Here is a 22137-nt window from a genome sequence, read left to right as displayed (position 1 = left end):
GCATGTTGCGCGTACTTCGCTCTTCCGGGCTATGAAATGGAAGTTCATACTGTAATAAAAAAATTCATCTTTTCAATTGCCCCTTAGTCCATACAGTTCTGGGGAGCTTGGTGTTAATATTTTCAGCGGATTTCATAAAGTCGCATGAAGAAACCTCTTTAGTTAATATGCAAAAACTAGGTCATCTGCCAAAGGCACTGAATCTCTTATTCATTTCCCAATATACTACTGACCACAGCCTAAACGTTCTGTCGTGCTCTACTCGTACTATAAGAAACGCTTTCTCAGCCTGCCAAATCATATATCTCTGAAGCTGAACCTCCTTTTTGTATATATCTGTATCTGTGCATAGTTAAGTGTTCTAGATCCCTCCCTTATTACATCAGGAATTTGGGAGATGGAAAGTAGGGTTATAAGGGGGAGGAGGAGTGATGAAAATATCAGGCTTGCCCAAATATCTCTAAGTGATAAAGCCAGTCACCTTTAGTGGTTTCCTACATCCCATCTGCTTCATGAATTATTTTACCTCACCGCTAAACCCCTCCCAAATTATCACAGCAGCTCTGGTATCAAGGCTAGGCAATTTAGGATGCTGAGTAGCCCAGGTGGTAGAAATCCAGCAAGTTTGCATCCGAAGAGACGGGAAAGGAAGTTACCACTGAATAGAAGAATTAACATAGCAACTTTTAAATTTGACCAGTCTGAACTCAGCACCAGCTTCTGAAGCTGTTGTTTTTTTTTTTTTTTTCCTTCTGCATCATTCAAGAACAACAATTAAAACATGTTACTCACTTTAATTTTTGCTTACATGGACTGGAATAAAATCCTGTTTAGACTTCAGGCTTTTTCTAAACTTAAAATGGGAGAAACGTTTTAATTTGCAAATGATAAACTATGGAAGTATTGAAGGCTTTGCTAGAACAGATTAAGTCGCAGAGATGTAGGTGTTTTGTGAAATATAAAATTTAAATTAAGCCCTAATCTTCTAATCACATTTCTACAGAAGTTTCAGTCTAAAGTAATTTTAGAAGATTTTCAATGACGCATGAGGACAAAGAACCTTCAAATACTAACTTCTTCTCTTGTGTTTGTTAGTTAGAAAGGGACAAGGACAAGGATGTTCTCATTTTAAATTATGCTGTGGAGCAGAGGAGAATATAAAATGTTTGATTCTACTTAAAATTGCAAACATTCATCTTGTTATGCTGATAACTCAGTTTGATAGTCTTGGTAATTAATGTTCAGTAATACTGCAGTACCTTGACAAGAACAACCTACATAGCTTTGAAGAATAATGAAACTATAGGGCAGTAAGAAGGATGGAACTTTCACATAATTAGATACAAAGCCACCACCTTACAGGTACCAGCATTCTAGATAAATTACGAGTTTAAGAGTAAGATTTGATGAAAATAATTCAGTACAATCAAAGAATGAATAGAAGGTAAATATGCATCAAACAACACACCTTTTCCCCTGCAACTCAAAATAATATGACACACTTTCCATATCGGAAGGACAGTTTCCCCAATTCCTTTGACCAGAAAGTACAGGTCCATTTATGTAACTTTTATTATAGGCTCCTGTTTTCATTTGCAATTTCTCTTCAATTCTGTGTAACATATATTTAAAAATCCAAGAGTTAAAAAATAAATTTGTAAGATAAGAGACAATTCTGCTGGGAATTTATGGCACAGTTTTAAAAATAAATTTTCCCAAGAAAAATCCTGGAGAGTCTGAGGGGCCATTCTTAAGGTCTCCTAGATCTCAAATTACTGCTGTATCCAGCCTCCAAAAATTTTCCAGACAGAGATATCCATCTTATGAAGACTGGTTGCTGGGGGTTTTGTTCTGTTTTTTTTAAACTCATGCTCAGCTGAATTTAAAATCACAAAGAAATGAGACATAAACATATTAGTCCAATAAATTAGTATGATTACATTTGTATTAAGCATAGATGTCTGAAACTAAATTTTATACTAAGCTGGTGTGTTTTGCTAAATTTTCAATTCCTTAGATCAGTATTTAAAAATTGATATTTTAATAAAATAGATTTTATATGGCTTTACAGTATGACACTTATTCTGAAGCGATATAGGCTGTGGGATTCATATAAAGGTGACCGCATGGTGAGACGACCGAGGATGCTGAGCTGTCTAAAAGCACTTCCATTTCCTTCCCTCCTCCTTCAGAAGTGCATGGCTCCCATCAGCTGATCTAGCTCAAGAATGGCTCACTGTGGAATCAGGTTAAGAATCAGCACCAGCACACTGAAGAAAATAGAAATACAGGAGCAGGGAAAGGAAAGGATAAGTTTGGACCACATAAGTATTGATTTGTAAGTGCTTAACGTTGCAGAACCGCCTTCACAGTTGAGACACAGAAAAATTACCAGCTTCAAAAGCAGGTATTAGAAAGCAGAATCTAAATAAAAGCACCTCCTTTAAAACTTCTTCATGGGGCTCCTAAGTGTAGAGATTTCCATGCATTTTTGTATTAACTTGAAAAAATTAACTCCTGTTGCTTTCAATGTGGTACCTGATTTACAGAGAAATTACTTCCTGAATTTACTTGTCATACTGGATGATTAAAGTACACCTGCAAGTATTTTACCTATTATGTGCTTAACACATTGAAAAAGATTATTTTTCAAAACTAGGTATTTATTTAGACATAATTAAAAATTACTATGTTTTATATACTGTGAATGAGAATTGTGCCCATTATTGCTGACTAACACAACGACTAAGAACAACATCACAAAAGAGAGCTAGAACAATTAAAGCATCTAACTTTCCAACATACATTTGTTAACATTTACAGTATACAAAAGAATGGGCACTTTATAAATCTGCCTTACTGAAGAACTCTGTAACTCTTAGCATTTTTTCATCCATTACCGTATGGATTTTAAACAATCTCAGTTCAAACTGCTGGAAATCTCAAGGTTACGCTTACTTGCAACTTCAATGGAATTTGCAGCAATATATGAGGCTAAACATACTCTAGACTCCAAACGTCCTTTGCTAGCACATCTCAACTTAAGCCATATTTGACTACCAATAAAGACTCAACTGTTAGCTAGCATGTTCTCAACACACAATTCTGGCTTGACTGTGATACTAAAGAACTACACGGTTAATAAAGATCAAGTTTTACAGGCAGTGGAAAAGGCTAGAAAAAGAACAGTCCTCACCTACTCATCAGCTGCAAATCTGTACTTATGTCAAAATACGCAAAGACAAAATTAGCAGTATTATGCCATCTAGGAATCATGTGAGAATTATTACTCACAACTCCCCGTCACTGTATTTCAAAAAGCCCGGGACACAAAGCCTTCTTGCTAGCGTTTTGCCCATGTCTGCGAAGTGTTAGCAATCCAATCCAGGAATAACCAAAAAGACACAGATTGTGCAGATCACTAGGAGCACACCTCATACAGGGAGATTGTATGAGAAAAAAATACTTGCAGCTGCAGCTTTAACATTAATTGTGAATGTTCACACTTGGAAAAAAAAAAAAACACAGCTCAAATCTTTTCAAATCTATTCTAAAAGTAAATTTGAGTGAGAGAAAGCATAAAGACCCTTCTAAATCAGATTAAGTACAACATAGTGTTATGAAAAAGTGTTATATGTTCAAAATGCAATGCTAGTGTACTGTAGCATAAGCACACACTTTAAAACAAATGCACAAATAGCAAATGGTGCCTCAGTGGTTACTCCGAGAGATTCATTAACCCCAAGGTCCTAGTATCTCACTGAACTGCACATCTACATGTAGATGTGCTGCCTGCTAATTCGTAATGGTGATTCTAGAGTTTGTGTAGTTTCAGCTCTGACAGTGAAGAAATTGCTGTAGCAGGTCTACTAGGTTTTAGCCCTTCCAATTTGAACCAACTGGATTATCACCTCACATTGGCATAGACTTTTTTTGAGGGGTAGAGGGGGCAAGGGGAAATCTGTCAGTTCTGTCTGGTATCTAACTTATCACCTACATCTATCCATAATTAAAAAGAACTATATATAAAGTAACTAGACTGAATAGGCAAATAGGCAGCAGGCCCTACAACAGAGAAAAGATAGAATGGAACTCTCTAATAGCAAACTGTTGGTTTTTTTTTTCTTTTAAGAAAAGACTGCTGGTGAATTATGAAGTTCTTTCACACGTTAAGAAAAAAGATACATACATACTGAACTTCTTCCCAAACCAAGCTGTATCAGAGATATGCTTTTAAAGCAAACACGCATGTTATTCACTTAGCATAAGTAAATGTAGGCAAAAAATACTCAATCCAAATCTTAGAATTCCTTTAAAAACATAGAAAAAGATCAGAAAAGTGGTATTTTGCAACCAAGTTCAAGGGTTATTAGATTCATTGCACATGCTTATATGATGTACTTTACAACATGGCCTTTGAAAGAAAAACAGAACCTGGGGAAGTGACAAGTACCACGATCACTTAATTCAAAACTGGTTTGTAATACAGCAAAATAAAGTTGCAGTTATGAAGAGCAAAACAGCTTTTGGTAGGTGTATGATCCAAACATTTTTACTTTAAACAGCTATGTAGTTCTGCTGCAGTGTAATCTTACTTCTGCTCCTTTAAAAACAAAAGTGGAATCAACTCTTTTTTTTTTTGAGATGACAGACTGATTATTATAACTTATTACAGGTGTGTTAAAAAGAAATTGTTTTCTGGCAAACAGAAATAAGCTGACTATGCAGGCTAAGCCAGTGAAAACAGTCTAGCTTTCACAGTTCTGAACCTGTCGCTACATAAAAGCAAGATACCACGAAGTCCTCATGCCTTGAGAACCTACTGTTCTCTCTTGAGAATACACATTCAAACTAGCTGTGGACCCTGTATTATTATAGACCTTCTGTCAGTGCAGTTTCCCCAATTCCCTTCAAGAACATAAGATAAAAAAAATGTCCTCAACATAGTACAATAAAAGCCAAGAAGTTTTTTCTCTGCTATTGATTTAAAGCCCAAATAAGTATAAGGCATCTCTTGTTTAATACAATACATCCTAATGAGGCTCTATATGCTTTTTATTTCACCATACATATAGCTTGCTCACATCTCTCCCTCATGGCTTTGCACAGTTCTCATTCTTCTTTGTCATGAGCCTTTCATTTAAAGTTCTAAAGAATAGTACAAAAATAAGGAGGAAAAAGCCGTGTTATGGTAGTGCTCAAAACAATACCTTTCTAGGGCAGGCAAGACAACTACAACCAGTACAACCGAGTTTGATATTCAAACAAAATAAACGTTTGTTTGAAAGCTGATTATCTTAAATTTATGTTCTGAAGTAATAAGATGATTAGAGTTTTTTTGTCACTCTCTGCCCTAAGGTGTTCAACGAGATGGTCATGAAAGAGAGAATTACCATAAATTACTAAGATAATTATGCATTACTAAAAGAATCAATGTCTGCTGCTTTTAGAAAATGTGACTCACAACTTCAAAAAACAGATGCAAAGAGCTTTTACAGATGATTTGAAGTTCTGTGAACATTAAAGAAGCCCTTATAACACTCTCCTTCACACTAAATCAATTGTGACTAAGTCTGTCTATATCCTTCCAAAGAATCCATATTCACACCTCCAGTGCAAGAAAAGCATTTAAACACAGCGTGCCAGCAAACTGCACAAAGTGACTTCCAGCCTGCACTGTTGGATCAGATGCAGCCTTCTATCTTAACTGGAAAGACTATATCAAATGTACCAACTGGAATCCACGCAGGAAAATGAAATTAGATTAAATACAAAATGAGAACGCCCCTGCACGCTAAACAAAAAGTAGCACTGAAATTCCTGTTGCAGTTTATGCTGAAAAATCCCTATTTCCAACTATTTCATATTGTTAAAACAGAAACTACAAAGCCTGACTGTACAGCTTGGAACTATCTGATGTTATACATTTAGGAAGCCCATATGGCATTAAACCCTCACATGGCAACAAATGATGGGGATAACACTAATTAAAGAAAGCCACTTGTGTGACCACATTTTGGGTTGAGAGTTCTTTTTATGTTAACCGTCAACATTATCAAAGAAAAATTCAATCGTGAGGCGATTAAGTTGTTCAACAATGAATGAATAAGCAAGTGGCACATGCACCACTTGACTAGTTATTAGAAAGAAAGCAAAGTAATTCTTAACGTACAAACCTCTTTGACAAAAGCTAGTATGAAGCAACATCAATTTTTTTCCCAGGAGACGTTAGCATTTGTCAGCAACATGTGAAAGAACTTCGCAAGATACGGGAAACTCATTTCCCCCCCGCCAAAACGGACACTGCTTTGGAACTACGTTTAAAATTAACTGGACAAAAATATCTCACTGTATCCAAGTCATAATAAAGACTTGGAGAGAAAGAAACAACAGAATTAGTGTTTATATTTTGAAGGGAGTCAAGTACACATAGAAAGTTACTTAAAGAGAACCGAGTAACATGTCACCTATGGCTGTAACTCCAGCCAGTCTCAGCCCATCACATAGCACTCTCACAGGTGCCAAAACATGCCAAAATGTTCTAAAATATTTTCCTCTTGCAAAATTAGACAATTATAATCCCAACTATGACTTTATTATATTATTTATTATGTACCCTTTGCAAATACAGGGAAAACAAGAACTGTATTAGAAAAAGTACCTCTTGGATTTTCGATAACAACATTGATACAATTGTACCCAGCTATAATTTAGTGGCAAAGGGATGAGAAACAGTTCAGAAACGTGGGATTTCTGTAGGTGTCACAGCAGGACAGATGCCTTAAGAATCAGGAAATGTAGCATTTTAAACAGCAAAAGGAGCAATATGAAACGATGGTATACACTAAATGACTATGTGATAGGGAAGAACAGTAAGGATGAGATGCATGGAAAAATAACCTCCTGAAGGGGTCAAAGATTAATCTGAAAAAAGAATTCGATTTTTGAATTGTATTCAAAAGTTTCCTAGGTGGACTTTGCACAATTGCTTCAACTTCGTGTCTGTCCTATTCTCAGATCCACACCATGACTGGTTACCAGTTACCAGGTAAGACAGATTTAGCTTCTAAATACACTTTCATGGACTCAAAACACAAGTGGCAATTAAGTTGGCAGGTCTCCATGCACTGCTGTTTCAGATGAACTGAAGTGCATCTGTTAGTAAAACGACATCTTCCTTACCTAGAGTCACTCAGAATTCTTTATTACCATCAGCTTTTACATCTTTTTCACCCAAACTCATCACAGTAAGAACAGTTTTCCTCCTACGCAGAGTGTTTCAAACACAGAAGTGTTGTCTTCCTGCATATTAAGGTTCTCAGAGAATCTTGTTATTGACTACAGGAGCACTAATATATTTTCACAATACAGTGCTCAACAGACAAATGCTTTATGAAGGGAGTTATTTACTGAAATGCACCATTAAAATTTTCCTTTGATACACAGCTACTACATCTGAGGATGCAGCATTCTGAAGAGAAAGAAAAAACTAAAGACATTCAGATGCTAAAACAAAGCTGATACACAAAACTAAAAGCTACAAAATCGAAATGCAACTGCAGGTAAAAAAGCAGTGCATTTAAGGTATCATCAGCTGCAGGACAATCAAAGTCTATTTTAAACAAAAATCTTTCACCAAAATGCATTTTGCACAGTGCAATGAATGGTTTAAAAAAAAAAACCACACAACCCAAAGATTAGGCACTCTGTTTTCCTCTTTAAGCATCATCAACTGGCAATAATGAGCTATCATTTCCTACAAAAAAATGATTAATTTCTACCGTGTGTCACACAAGTAGTTAACATACATGAAACAGCTCAATTACTTTCGTAGGGCTAAGAACAGAGAAGGTTGTCTTAGTTGGATAACTAGATTTTAAATACGAGAAAAAACTGAGTTCAGGTCCCTAAAAGACTTGGTTGGAACTTTAACAATCCCAGTCCATGCTTTGTCAAAAACTAAGCAAGTCTGCATAGTAGGAGTAAACACAGACTTCATAAATTAGGGAAAACCACAGAGATAAAGACTCAGCAGCAGCTGTGAAAACAAATGGTGACTAAAAGACAAAGAACTGAGGTGGAGTTGGCTAAATGCTACTTTGAGAAAGTAAGAGTAGTTGTATTTACTTATGAGGACTATCAACAGTATGATCTAGTCTGGTTTTGAAAAGCTACGTTTTATTCTCTTCACATACAGGCCGCAAAAAATTTCTTTGCCTAAACTAAGCAAAATCCACTACTGATTAATCAAACTTTTACATTCTTAGATCAGGTATCACGAAGGATGATTTATCAATCTCCCCATCCAGCTGAACCAATCACAGCTGAACAGCAGTTATATATTCATTTCCTATAAAAAGGAATCAATGGACTTCATAAACAGCACAATATGATATGCTAATTGCTTCTGGGTCACAACTTTAAAGACACATTTCATTAATCTTCAAAGTAGCAAGAAAATAGCAGGTTTGTGTGTCCAAAATATGGTTCACATTCATCTTGTTACTAAAAAGAATTGGTAATTTTCAGAGCACGCCACTGAAATCCTGAAATTTCTTTAACAAATACAAAATTCTCCACTATTTTAAGTGATGATTATGAAAACTCTTTATAATTGCAATTATTTATCAGGATTCTAGCCAACATCTATGATTTCCTGTAAAGACAGTACAAGCAGATCTTATAAAAAGCCTCTGCTAGCATACAGATAACAACAGTGGAGGATTAATCATTTTTGCTATAGCAACCACTGCACTGCAATTACCACAGTGACATGAGAAGAATAGAAAAAGTAATAATGAAGAGCTCTTACTTGTTTGGAGCAATGTGTCAGCCAAATAAGTGCAGAATTCTCTAGTGTCCAGCTCTGCTCACCTTAACCAATTGAAACGCCATTTGTAATAAATATGTCACAAAGCATTTCTGATTTATTTTTAAAAGGGCAATACAAATTTGTCAGTTGTTCACTGTCCTTTGGTCAGGTTAATGTACAAATCATTGCTATCGTGTAAGAGGGGAGTGCTACTTGTTTTTGAGGTTCCAGTTCAGACATAAAGTCTAAGGCCTACTATATTACATGAATATATTGATATATATATACACAGCTGCTTTTGTGTATTTTTCCATTAAAATATACACACACATCTCTATAAACAGAAATGTTGTAGACCTTACAGATACATATATAGAGACGTATACAAACATACATTTGCATATCTTTTTCATTAAAAAAAAAATCGTCATTATTTGAGTACTTCAGGAACACTGGGTGCTAAGATTACACTAACATCTATGACACCTTCTCATGAGTCACCTAATAGTTGTTTTTTTTTTCCAGATCCACTTATCTAAATAATTTATACCTGATAGCTGTTGTTCAACCTGCTTAGTTTAAGAAAGGAAACCTTACCCAAAATTACTTGCCTTTGGAGGTTCTCAGTCAGGATTTTATTCAAAGCTCCCCCCTTTTTTTCCAAATGACAGGTAAATACTTATGGCTACAAAGGGTACTTCAGATAAAACTTTGGAAGCAGGAACTGTTAGACAAAGTCACCTTTTGAAAGAAAACTTGTTTTGCTAAGATGTATGAGCCATAAATAAATCAGAATCTTGAACTGCAGAAGTGCACCAGTGTACAAATAGAAAGGTGGGTGTAAATGAGAAGGCGGCAGCACAAATGACATACTCCCAAGCTCATGTCTGGACCTGACATAATTCCAGAGTCTAATATGCACAAGGTTAAGTAACTGAGAAGTGGCAGAGAGTGAAAGCACAGAGAAATACGGAATCCTTTGAGACCTTTAGCGAATGGCAGGGCTGGCGCATCAGCTATGAGGTACAGAAAATGTCAAGAATGGGAAGAAAAGAGAGGCCGGCAACACATAAATAATCTAACAGGCTTGTGACTGTATATTGAATGTGTTTCTAGTCACAGCAGCTGTATCCCAGTGCCAACAGTGAAGATGACTGCAGCACGCATAGAGCAAAGTGAGAGCGCTATGGTATGTTCTGCTTAGTGTATCACACAGTTTGGCAGAAGCTGCTTAGGTGGAAGGCAGTGCAACCTTCCAATGCATCTCATTTTACATTTTCATTATGTTATTTTGATTTGTTGTGCAATGAAACTTCTTTCAGGCCCCATTACAGGTAGCCAAATTACTATTTCAAACAGCAAATCATCGTACCTTAATTTCCTTTGACTTACGACAATCATTATTTCATCATTTTTGAAACAGGGAAAACTGAAAAAAGGAGATGTTCAGGTCTGACAAACCATTTCTAGTAGGGCATTTTCTTTAAATTCAGCTCACTACAAGCAGAATCTGCATGATAAATGCCTACCTTTGAAGCATCTAAACATATGCAGACATAGCACAGTGGGTAAATTTAGTTACTCTGATACAGTGTTATTCTAGTAATATGAGATTTTACATTTGTATTGTTAGACTTGTGCAGAACAAAAACCACTGGAATGAAAATGGACACGAGCCAAACTCAACTAAGATCCTCTTTTGCATTAATTTTTTTTTCCCCCCAACCAATTACTGTATAGCCACTCTTACACAGAATTATTTAGCTGTAGGCATGATTTTTTTGATGGTGCTGGGGTATTATTCAACTTACTTCAGACTGCATTTCATAAAGAACATAGAATTTAGAATGATATGCCTTCATTACTCATACACATTGTTTAGTACCACAGTCACGTCAACACTCTCTAAAACTTGGTTCAATGAGAAAATAACTGTTTGTTGTCCTGATCATTTTAAATTAATGCTGTGAAGATGAAGAAAAAAAGAATTGATGCACTACTCAATTTCCTACCCACTGTTACAACAGAAGAAAGATTAAAGTCCTAATAGTATTAAAATAGTAAATTTGAAATCATGGTTATAAATATTTCCATAGTTGTCAGAATAAACTTTGTTCCTCTGTCTAAATACACACATACATTTATAGCACTCCTTTCGCTTGCTTAGGAAAATTAATGGGCAGAAAGACCGTTAAACCATATCCCACCCTTCACCCTGGACGAACTTGAGTGATCTGGAATGAAGATAAAGATGATAGTGTGTATGTAGCTGTTCAGGAAGAGGAAGCAAGGCCCTCATACTGCAAGATCTGTGCTGGGTGTTCTCTCTTGGGGATGAAATAGTTGAGATCTTTCAGAATAACCAGCTCCAAAAAGTCAGCTTCTGAAAATCCAGCATCTCCTCCCATAGGTGATACTGCTGATTCTTGCCGCTGTATCCGCTTTGTCACATATGCTGTCCCTCTACATTTATTTGCATGCATTTCTTAAGTCCTTGCACGCATTTTTATCCCATTATATTCATTCTTACTAGATAGATTGCTCTACTGTTGCCTCACTCTAGTGCACTGCTTATGAATTTGACGATACTTAGCAGAGCAGGGTATCAAACAACCGGTGACGGAACTTCAAAAGAGCAGCCCCCCATGGCTGTGCTCGCTCTACCGCCCATTGTCTTTCATAACCTTGGCTGTACCAAACCACACAGTGGACTGCACTGCTATATCACTGCGCATTCAAGTTATTCACATTTTCAAAATTTTAACTAACATTTGAACAGTTCCACTTCGCTTTGCAAAGATATCCCAGGGTTTATTAGAATTTCATTAATTACGATAAATTTCTAGGATTATGATGTATCATTTGGGTTCATTAGCTACCTAAGAGAGATGAAATTATCCTACATAAAGATTGCTTTCCATTTTTATCTTTAACATTGCCATTGTTAAAGATAAATAAAATATCTGATTTCTACTTGGTACCTATTAAGGCTCATTATTCAGAACATCAGATTGGAAAACGGTTACAAAAAACCCCAAGACATTTAAAATTTTTTAACTGAAAAAAAGTAGTATTCTATTCTTTCCTTCAGATATTATATACGCAAGTGTTTGTAGATAAACAGTAAAAGAATTTTCAAAAACTTTTACAAATATTTTAGAAAATGTGTTAAACATTTCACAGAAGAGCCTAGAGCATTGTTCAGCTTCTACCTTACCTCATTTAGTATAGATCTGTGACCTCATCCATAGCTGCCAGATAGGGATCTAGGGATAATTAACTACCCAGCAGAGGTGCCTTACAGTTACACATCAGGGAAGAGCTTTGCTAGAACTCTTAAGAAGACTTCTAAGTGGCAGCACAGCGCAAGAGAATTGTGCTCTGGGTCTAATATGGAGTGTGACCTTTAATTTAAAAAATTGTCATTTTCTTTAAAACAGATTTTAAATCTAAATGATGCAACAAGGCTACCATTTGACAACATTTAAGACAGGCTCAGTCTCACAATTAACTAGCATGTTGTATAAATATAGTAAATTAGTTCTTTACGAAATTATTTACATTCAGCAGTGTCAGCAGAATCAGGCCTCTAGCACTTTCTCTTGGATTGCAAAATTCTTATCTTAGTGCACAGAAAAAAAAAGTATTTTTTGGACTACAAAACCAACATTTCCTGTACATAATGTAACCCACACATTGATAAGACATAATTGACTGAAAAAGTACATTCTAACAGAAAAATATAGGCTTTCAGTAACCCTTGCAAAAATAGATTTACATATAAATTAAGTTTATCTTTTGTCCAAAAGCCTTCCAGAATTTTCAGTTACAACCATTAAGATTTTACCATGTTTCATCAATCTTTATGCAAGTCATTTTAATTCATTTACATTTTGGCTTTATTGGTTTGTACAAGTGAAGAATTTATGAACATTTACTCAAATAGTATCTCCTGAGCAAGATTAGGGAAAAAACCCTGATACATATAAGACCTTAAAGAAAAAAAGTAAAAAAAAACCACAAAACACCCAACCCACAAACTTTTAGAACTAAACATCTATATTTCTTCTTTGCTTTAGAGTAGCTAAACAAAACGTGAAAGAAAAACTCCAGATAGTTTAGAAGAGTAAAACTCACCAAAATCCGCAAACACGGACTGTCCAACAACTTTCACACCACTAGGCGTTTCTTTACTGTTTCCAGCTTTAGAGAAGTTCCCATCCTATCAAACAGGACAAAGATGATGGAAAAACTTAATTGCAGACTGGTGATAAAATAAACATCAACAAGAAAGCGCTTAAGTAGATAACAGAGACATCTCAGCTATGGAAAAAAATGCACTCTTGGAAAATTGGGACTGAGATTTTGCGTTTCTAGTCCTTCATGGAATCTTATGGAAATCCAGTAGTAGTAATATTAAGATACAGTTGTTCATGTATTTTGCTGTGTTATAAGAAAAAGATTGGGTTATTTCAGCAACATAATCTAAATAATAATTAAGTGATTATGAATACTGAATGCACATTTATGCATATTGACATGTGATTTTTATAGAAATATGCAATACAGAAACACACACCTGCACACGTGTTAAATAGCGTCCTTCTAATTAGGAAATAACTTAATTTTGCACTAGGTCTGGTTTAGGTCTTGTTTTAATTGTCTATTATTAAAAGCTAGGACTGCAAAAAACAATATTCCAGTATTTCATCAGAAAGACACAAGAGGAATGCTGGATCCTTGTTTATTGTAGAACCGGATCACAACCAACCAAAACCATTTAAAATATTAAGTTTTTCTAACCAAGTAAAAATGACCTAAGGCCCACTTTGCCAGCCGCTGCCATCAGCTCATATAAAGTGCTATGCACACAAGTGTACATAAAGCCACTGAGACAAATGAGACTGTTTTGTGGATTATGTACAGTTATCCATATTGCTTACTCATGTCATATTCAGTTTGTAGACTTCCATGCTGTTGAAGATGCAACTCTGGAGGCAGTTAGTACGTGGAGGTTTGACTATATATCTTTACCTTGACATATAATTTAATATGACTCAGATGAAGGGGAAAAAAAAAAATTGATGCAAATCATTTCCATGCAGAAAAGAAGACTAGGCCCTGTGCTCAGTTGGCCAGGAAAGCATGTATCTCATTAGGCAAGTATTTTAAAAGCATTTTATGGCGCATCAGTGAAGGGAATTACTTTGCCTAAGTTTGTAGAGCAATTTAACAGCTTTTAATGGATCAGTTAAGGTCTTTTAAGATTGATGTATATGTACATGTATTTTTATATGTATGATATGTATTACTGGGTCAATTGATTCCAAAGAGCAGAATTCTGTCTTTCTAAAGATAAGCAAATCTATGCATACAAAATATATAATGAAGGATAATATTTAGAATATTTGTGTTTGGAAAATCCAAAATTTGTAAGGAAAAAACCCCAAACCACCTACAGGTTATGGGTCAAATGCCTTGCACAGTCACTAACACTCAATCCCTCAAGAATTAAAATCATCAAAGTCAAAACCAGTTCATTTTTAAGTCTATATAAAAGCTAGAAATACAGAATTCATGACTTGCTGCTTTAAAAAAAAAGGTGTCTGGTACAGCTTTCATTACTTCTGCCTAAAAATTAGTATTCAGATACTATCTAGCAGCTATTATTTATGTTTTCAGTTCAGCACCTTCATGTTGAAGGTGGCCATGTTGTCACAGACAAAAATACGTTCCGTGCCCTTCAGTGACTCACTGTGATACAATGGAGAAATTTTCAGTTTAACTAAAGCCCAAAACTCATTCCTTAGCTTTTTAAAGCAGCACTTTCTATTATAACAAAAAAGTAAATGTTTAACATACACACGCTAAGATTCTTAACTATAGTCCTTTTGGATAAGGGATTTAGTATAAAGGATACACTTAGTTTCAAGTCAACTAATTTAATTAATTATTGTTAACAGTGAGGTTCTTCACTGACCCTGGCCAGGTTAAGCAATACAAAAGCAGAATCTCAATTAACTAACTGAATTCCATTGACCTATTTCTCCCCAACCTTGAATTGCATTTGTGATACTCAGTTAACATAGGACCCAGGATTTTCTCAGCTGTAACTTGCGAACATATTGCAAGTTAGAAGTGAGATTCTGAACTTCTGTCCCACAAAATCTTACCCGAGACCTGAAGTCATAGTTCTAAAAAAGCTTACCGAAAGAAATCAAATCTCTGAGACAGCAAGAATAAAAAAAATAATAATAAAAAAAAATCTCTTCAGCCTTTTCCTCATAAATCACCATGCTAAGTGTCAGTAACTTCCTAGAACAGCTGATGACACACCAGGAGTCCTGCTAAGGTGTGTGAAGGCAGTCTGATTGATTGACTTAGTAGTCATGTTAAAAAAAAATGCTGAGTGAAAGATCTCCTCCAGTGATATTCTGCAGCCTGAATACAATAGTGCAGTTAGTGCCTTTTAACATCAGTTCCACTCATTCCTAAAACAAAGATTATCAGATGACGACTTTTTTTTTTTTTTTTTTAAACTTTTCTGTGTTTTAACAGAATGGTTATTTGGGTTTTCTCTCTTACCTTATTTACCCATGTCTCAAACTGAATGTTTTGTGAATTTGGTGATGTAGTAAGGAACAAATCTGCAAGGAAAAACATAAGAGAAATAAAGTATTTAACATCAGACTACACACACAAATATTTGATCACTAATAAACATATATTATATAAATTATTTAAAATATATTGCCTATATGAGTTATAAATATATTCTATTCCAGTGATGTTTAGATGTATACATATTAAGAAAGAAAGATTAAAAACCAAAAAACCCCAAAACTATTTTTAACCCTCATACTCTTCTGTATACATAAATATACCTTCTGTATTCAACTTCCGCATTTGTATAGTTTATACAGAAGTTAAGTTAGCCTCACATGAGCTAGTAAGTGCTGGATGTTATACATGCACACTGACGAACGTTCCTTAGTAAAGACAGAGAGAGACCTCAAAGCTAGAAAAAAGTATGCACAGTTATATTTTAAGTCAAAATTCAAAATAAAAACTACCAACCATTCTTTTATTTTGGATATGTTGAATTAAGCAACAGATATACTGTTGACAGGAGGAGAAAAGGAGATGGAGAAATGTTTCAGGCTTCCTTTACTCTCAAACATCAAAACAGTGCTTCAGATTATTTATCTGACAATGCCTACTTAAAGAGGATCTTATTCATTGCGATTTAGGAAAGCACCCAAATTAGGAAAAAGGGAAGAAAAAGCTTTACCAAGGAGGTTAAAAAAAAGGGTGGGAGGGAGGGTTAAAAAAAAAAAAAGTCTACTGTTAAGAAGTCCAGATTTTAAGAAAACTATTCCTTTAGATTTAAGCACTTGTTTTCCTTTTCATTGTCCTCCTTCCCCTCCCTTGCAATTTAAAAAAATCACTATTGAGTTAGAACACAACAGTTACTTTTTAGGCAGAAAAGAAAAACAATTAAAAAGAATCTTAACACTTTACCCTGAGGTGGTTTACTGAATAAGCAGGTGGACTGCTGTACACGGAATTTCAAATGATACAATACACGGTATTGCCTTCCAGGGAAAAAAAAAACCCAAACCAACACCACAAACCACTCCCCTCAACCAACCAGCCAAAAAAACCCAAACAAAAAAGCACACACATACATACAAAAAACCCAAAGATTTTGCTTACAGGTTCCTTCCCCCTTCCCAGTTTGAAAGTTGTACTCATTTAATTTTATTCCCCTGAATACCTGAAATGGCAATTTCCTTTAGAGCATACACAGGAAAAGCATGATTGTGTGCTTCATTGCAATGAATTATATTAATACTTAAGTATTTCTTGAAGGCAAGAGACAGAAGAGAAACAACCTGAAGATATCCTAGACATAACTTAGAAAGCATATATAAACTTCAAATTTTAACTTTTCATGTAGAAGGAAGTTTGTGCAATATTGATGATTACCAGAGTAATATTAATAATATACACCAGAAAAATAGTTAAAAATCTAATACATTCACAGGCAAAAACAACAGGAAAAAAAAGAGAAACATGGAACAACAGAAGCCTCAACTCACTTTCCTACAAGCCAAAATGCCACTAAATCTCTGAAAAGAGTTTCTGAGGTTCAAATAAGCATTCCAAGCAGGGCCGTAGTATATCCATGCTGTAATTCCTACTGCAATTTGAATTAATTATGGGCTACGTTGTTTGCAGATTATGCCACAATAGACTCAACTGTTACCTTTACGTACACAGCAAGCGACTAGCATGTGATTAGCAAATATAACAGGTTGCCTAACCTTCAGCAGAGGTTTTGTTGGCACTCTGACTGTTTTCCCACCACGTCTCCGACTCAGTTTCACACGCTGCTGCGCTGACCTCTCACCTTTAGCCACTGCGCCAATCCTCCCTGCCCAGTCCTCTACGCAAGGAGAGATCCTGGGGAGCATTAACTCAGCATTCCCTCTGGTAATGCTGTGTTTATACTGTTTTGTGACTCTATCCCAGAACTAGACAAAATGGCATAGCTGCCAACACAAGACATAATTCATCCAGTATTATTATGTTAGAAATTCAGCTCTGAACAGTTGGTTATTACTAGGTTAAATAAATGCATCAAGTTTTTATGCAATACAGTTATGCTTCTAGGGTGGAAAAAACAAATACAAAAGGCAGATATGAGTTATGCTGGGGGTATTACAAAGTCCTTAGCTCTAAATCATTTGTTTAGGGTTAAACCAAACTTCATTTAAAGTAAAAACAGCACAAATAAAACGGCACTATCTCTTAACCGTTTCAACATGTGATGGGAATTTCATTTAACAATTATTCTTAATTTTAAAACCCATACTAATGCAGCATACTATGACAACTTGTCAGTTAAAAAAGAAAGAAATAAGATCTTTTCTTCAATGTGAAAATGCAGTACCACCTATAGTACCACCTATAGTACCCTTACAGTAGAGCTATTTGAATAAAGAGAAATGAACGTCCTTAACATCTTAATGGGAAGTCATACAAGCACTACTGTGAATTGAACTACCTATAAGTAGTAATATATCTTGTTTTCATTTGAGCTTTACAGAGTAAATGTATTAGTTACAGCTCCTCAGAGAGCATAACGGCCATGTTTGACTGAAAAGACATTCCATATTGTTCATCCCAGACAGTTAAGATAGGCTACAGAAAGTCAGGCACTCAACACGACTGGGCAACAACGACAGCAAAGTAAGCTACAAAGTACGCTAACCCTAACTGTGAGACACAGCCATTACGAACTCGCTCAAGTATTAGGGAATTACTTGTAACAGAGTATGTAGGATTACTCTACATTACATATATACACCTATTTTGTAAAAGCATGTTAAAAACAAAAAGATTTGCAATGGATTTTTCTTATGCATTGAAAAAAAAAAGGGTTTTTTTACATTCTTAAAGAAGTCCAAAGCATATTACATTAGCTGGTTCCCCTCCCCCCCTTTTAATCTGATTTCACAGTAAGTGTATAGAAATATTCAGAAATATGACTGCACAGGGAATTAAAATTATATAAGACGACAGGGAACAAGCACACAAAATCCCAGATGTTAGGACCAGAATCAAAAACAGCTTTAAAATGAACATTAAACTCCATGAGAAAAAAAAGGGATGAGAGAACCACAGCAGCTGGGATGTCACACAACTTAATAAAATTAAAGAATGCATTTCGCTATCTGCAGTGTAGGAGGAATAAATCAGGATACTAAATGCAAGTCAAACTACAAAGAGCTAATAGAAAGACGAGAATTTAACACATCTAAGATGTTTACTATGTTAAAAATTAGGAGGTGCTTACAGATTTTAAGGCTTTGTTCAGCTGCTGTACAAACCAGTTATTTTAACGTGAACACTTGTTCCACATTTTGAGAGCAGGAAAATAGGACTATATTTTCAGAGGAGGCAATCTACCATGCATTTCTTCTTTGGTTTGCGAGAGATCAGTGCTGAATATGGCCCTCTACAAGAGCTTAAAGATGATTACATTAAGCAACATGCCTGTTTTGCACTGAACTCCCACCTCCAAAAGAGCTTCTCTTGAAAGTCAGCAAATTACGTTTGCCGTTTGTTCCTCTTCACGTACGCCTTTGTCTCTCCTTTTTTCCTAACCTGAGGCATACAACATTACATACAACGAATGGAAGCCACACAGCAAAGCAGATCCAAGGCTACTGTAATATTACACTGCACTGGTAAAATGCAAAGGCGCGCAAAGCCAGCAGATAATCTTCCAGAAATAGCGTCGAGGTCCTAGTGCCACACTGCTCCTAAGTTTAAGCAACAAGCTGTGATTTCCCACAGGACAACTTAATACAGGTACAGCAACACCAGTCTAGTTCTAAAGCCAGCTGAAATAACTCAGCTCATATGTTACTGCCAATTGTCCTCCTTTTTATCTTTAAGCCTTCTTAGAAGCTACATGTCTGAAATGCTCATGCATGTTTTTGTGATTAAACCCTCTTACACTGAAATCAAGTCAAATCCTTAATATTTACAAGTAATTTTCCATTTTGATCAAGAACGTCAGAGATTTCAAAGCAAACAAAAGAAAAACATTTCTTTGCAGCAGCAGCATAGAAGTGCAATGTAATTTAGACACTCCAAATAACTGTTTACAAATTTGTACAGTTCAGCATTACAAATGTTTTCTCCAAGTTTGTAGAAAAGAAACCTATAAGAACAACCAAGCCCTGCCTGGTACCATGTTTTAGACGAGATGATTCCCAAGGGTTACTTCCAACCTAACTTATCATACCTATCATACTTCCAACCTAACTTATGATTCTGTTTGGCTTTATTATGTCCGTAAGAGCCAAAAGCATATGAGAAAGGAAACAATTAAGAATCTGTGCAATTTATAAGCATCTTTTTCTATACACATCCATAGCAAAAGCTCCTTGCAAGCATCTCCTTCCCACAGGAACGGTATTCACAGCAGACATCTTTCACCACTACTGCTATAGCTTTCCATGTCTATTATTACTAAATTCTTTAATATACAGAAGGGCTGCAAGAGAAGAGACAGAACCAACGAATGCATTAAGATCTGTATGTTCAGTACTTGGATTACACAACAATGAAGATGTACACACGTTCATTTCTGCACTTTTTGTATTTTAATACTCTAATCATCTTGGAAAATGCAACATTTTAATTTTGCTTCTGGCTGTATCAAGAAAACTCCAACCCTCTTTCCTACAACGAATGCCTATCATATCACACATGCTCAGGAAAAGTCACTTATTTCAAGATATGCAGCCACATTGCCTTTGGAAGGCAGTTCTGGTTGCAATTTCAGCTGTAGAAAACAAAATCATTTCCACACAGATCTTTTTAAGCTTAAAAAGCATGGATAAACTATTGAGGGCTGGATCATAATGCTCTGTGCAAATGCTGATGAGCCTAATAACAGCACAATGTGAGATATTTACAATTTGAGGTTAAAAAAACCCAAGTAATCTGGAGCTCAATAATCTTAATTATTTACAGAACATAAAGGTGATACTCTTTGGATACTTCTACTAGACAATAGGCAATGATGTACCTTTAACAACCCTATGCCATTGTAGATTCTGGAGATACACAATGGAAATAGGCAATGGGAGGAGGAAAAATCAGTCTGGCTACTTTCCTACTGCCACTGCCAGAGAAACAATATTGGATTAGCTGGATGGACCACTAGACTAAGCCTGCAGGGCATTTCTTACATTTTTAATTTGTGACATGATGTAGTAAAGATAAGTAAAATCCTTGATAAGTGGGATGGGGGAAGATCTTCATGTAAGATTCAGGTAGATTTCCTGAAATGTAAGACTTAACAGCCTAAGCGAATGGCTAGAAATAAAAAAAGCAATACTGTCTCAGAGGAAACGTTTCTCTTAAACAAATGCAGAGTGAAGTGTGTTCACATTTAAATATGTTTTCTTATTTTTGATTTAACAGGCAGTGATTAACATAAAAACAACACGAGCAATAGGAAAATTCATACACAGAGTTCAACAGCTAGGGAATAAGATAAAGAATCAAGGAGGTTGATTTTAGATCCCAGCATTTTAGATCCGCAAGACTGAAAAACAATCTAAACATATACCAACACTTAATACAGAACATATCTGACACGCGCTGTGACACAAAACCACACTGTATTAGCATTTTACTCACAACTTTACTTCCCCTAACAAGTGAGTTGTTGAGCAAATTTTGCTGTTCTTTAACTTGAGTTAATTGGCTTAGTAATAAAATGCTGCTATCCATGCTCTACTACATCTTATCAACAGTAAATACATATACTGAAAAGCACTGAATTCAGCATTCATTCTTACAAAAAAAGGAAATGGACATTATTAGAATTTATGTTTCAGCTTGAAAGAGGGAAGATAGTCAAGTATTGTATTGCAAGCTCCAGTAACCTGAAGTTCATTACAGTGGAACCACAGCAGTTCCATCCATCTTTATTTGATGACATCAGCTAATTCTGACATCGTATCAATGTATGGCCCAAGGAAGACTGGAAAATCTCCCCAGAAAGCTACGTAAAACTTACTCAACTAGACTGCATTGAGTTTAGTGCCTTTAGATTGAACCTGTATCAACGCTGAAGTCATCCCAGATACACACACAAACACTGAAATAATAATTTGAACACAGTGCACCCATATTTTGAGCTAGATCCATTTCTGATCATGTCTGTGTAATATAGCTAATGGAGCATTACATAATTACTAATGTTTATGGTGGCCCATCTTAGGCACCAAAAGCACGGCATTCTTGCCACAGGGGCTCAGAAACCAGGCACTTACAATAAAGATGCCCAGTAGATTATCACCCACTGAGAGTCTAACAGGCAATTGCAACAGGTAATCTGTCACAACAAAGGAACTCCATAGAAAAGATGGATTAAAATGCAGAACAGCATTCAAACACCTTGAACATGAAATCATTTCTACTCTTCCTGCAAGGCCGCCAGCTTCTTACACCATATATCTTCCAATTTTTGCCACAGATGCAGAAATAATCATATAGGCAGTTTCCAAGCAAACAGCTCTGCACCCAAGAGCAGATCCATCTCCGATCCTTATCCCACAGTATTCTTCACATAGACCATCCTAGATTCCTTTCAACCCAGTCTTATGCAACCATGCTTCTCTTATTCCATACACCCCGAGGTCGATCCTCCTCCAATAACTTCAAGTCCATCTGTTAACATCCTGTTCGTGCAGAAATTCATCCAGTGTTTGCTCCTTATCATCTCCATCCAAATT

The 22137-nt window shown here is 35.8% G+C and overlaps 1 protein-coding gene across 1 annotated transcript in view; it reads right to left on the bottom strand.

The window, feature by feature from the left end:
- Positions 1–22137, bottom strand: part of ITFG1 (integrin alpha FG-GAP repeat containing 1) — a gene marked incomplete at its 5' end in the record, with an annotated part of 83360 nt that overhangs the window by 44960 nt on the left and 16263 nt on the right. Inside the window, 2 exons of the mRNA XM_010294932.1 lie at positions 12950–13034; positions 15398–15459. Coding sequence (XP_010293234.1) covers positions 12950–13034; positions 15398–15459 — 147 coding nt within the window. The remainder of the gene's footprint in view (positions 1–12949; positions 13035–15397; positions 15460–22137) is intronic.

The sequence above is a fragment of the Phaethon lepturus genome, unplaced genomic scaffold, assembly GCF_000687285.1.
Source record: "Phaethon lepturus isolate BGI_N335 unplaced genomic scaffold, ASM68728v1 scaffold31679, whole genome shotgun sequence".
NCBI classification, from domain to species: domain Eukaryota; kingdom Metazoa; phylum Chordata; class Aves; order Phaethontiformes; family Phaethontidae; genus Phaethon; species Phaethon lepturus.
The sequence above is the reverse complement of the archived record's forward strand: the minus strand, read 5'-3'. Positions and strand labels throughout refer to the sequence as shown.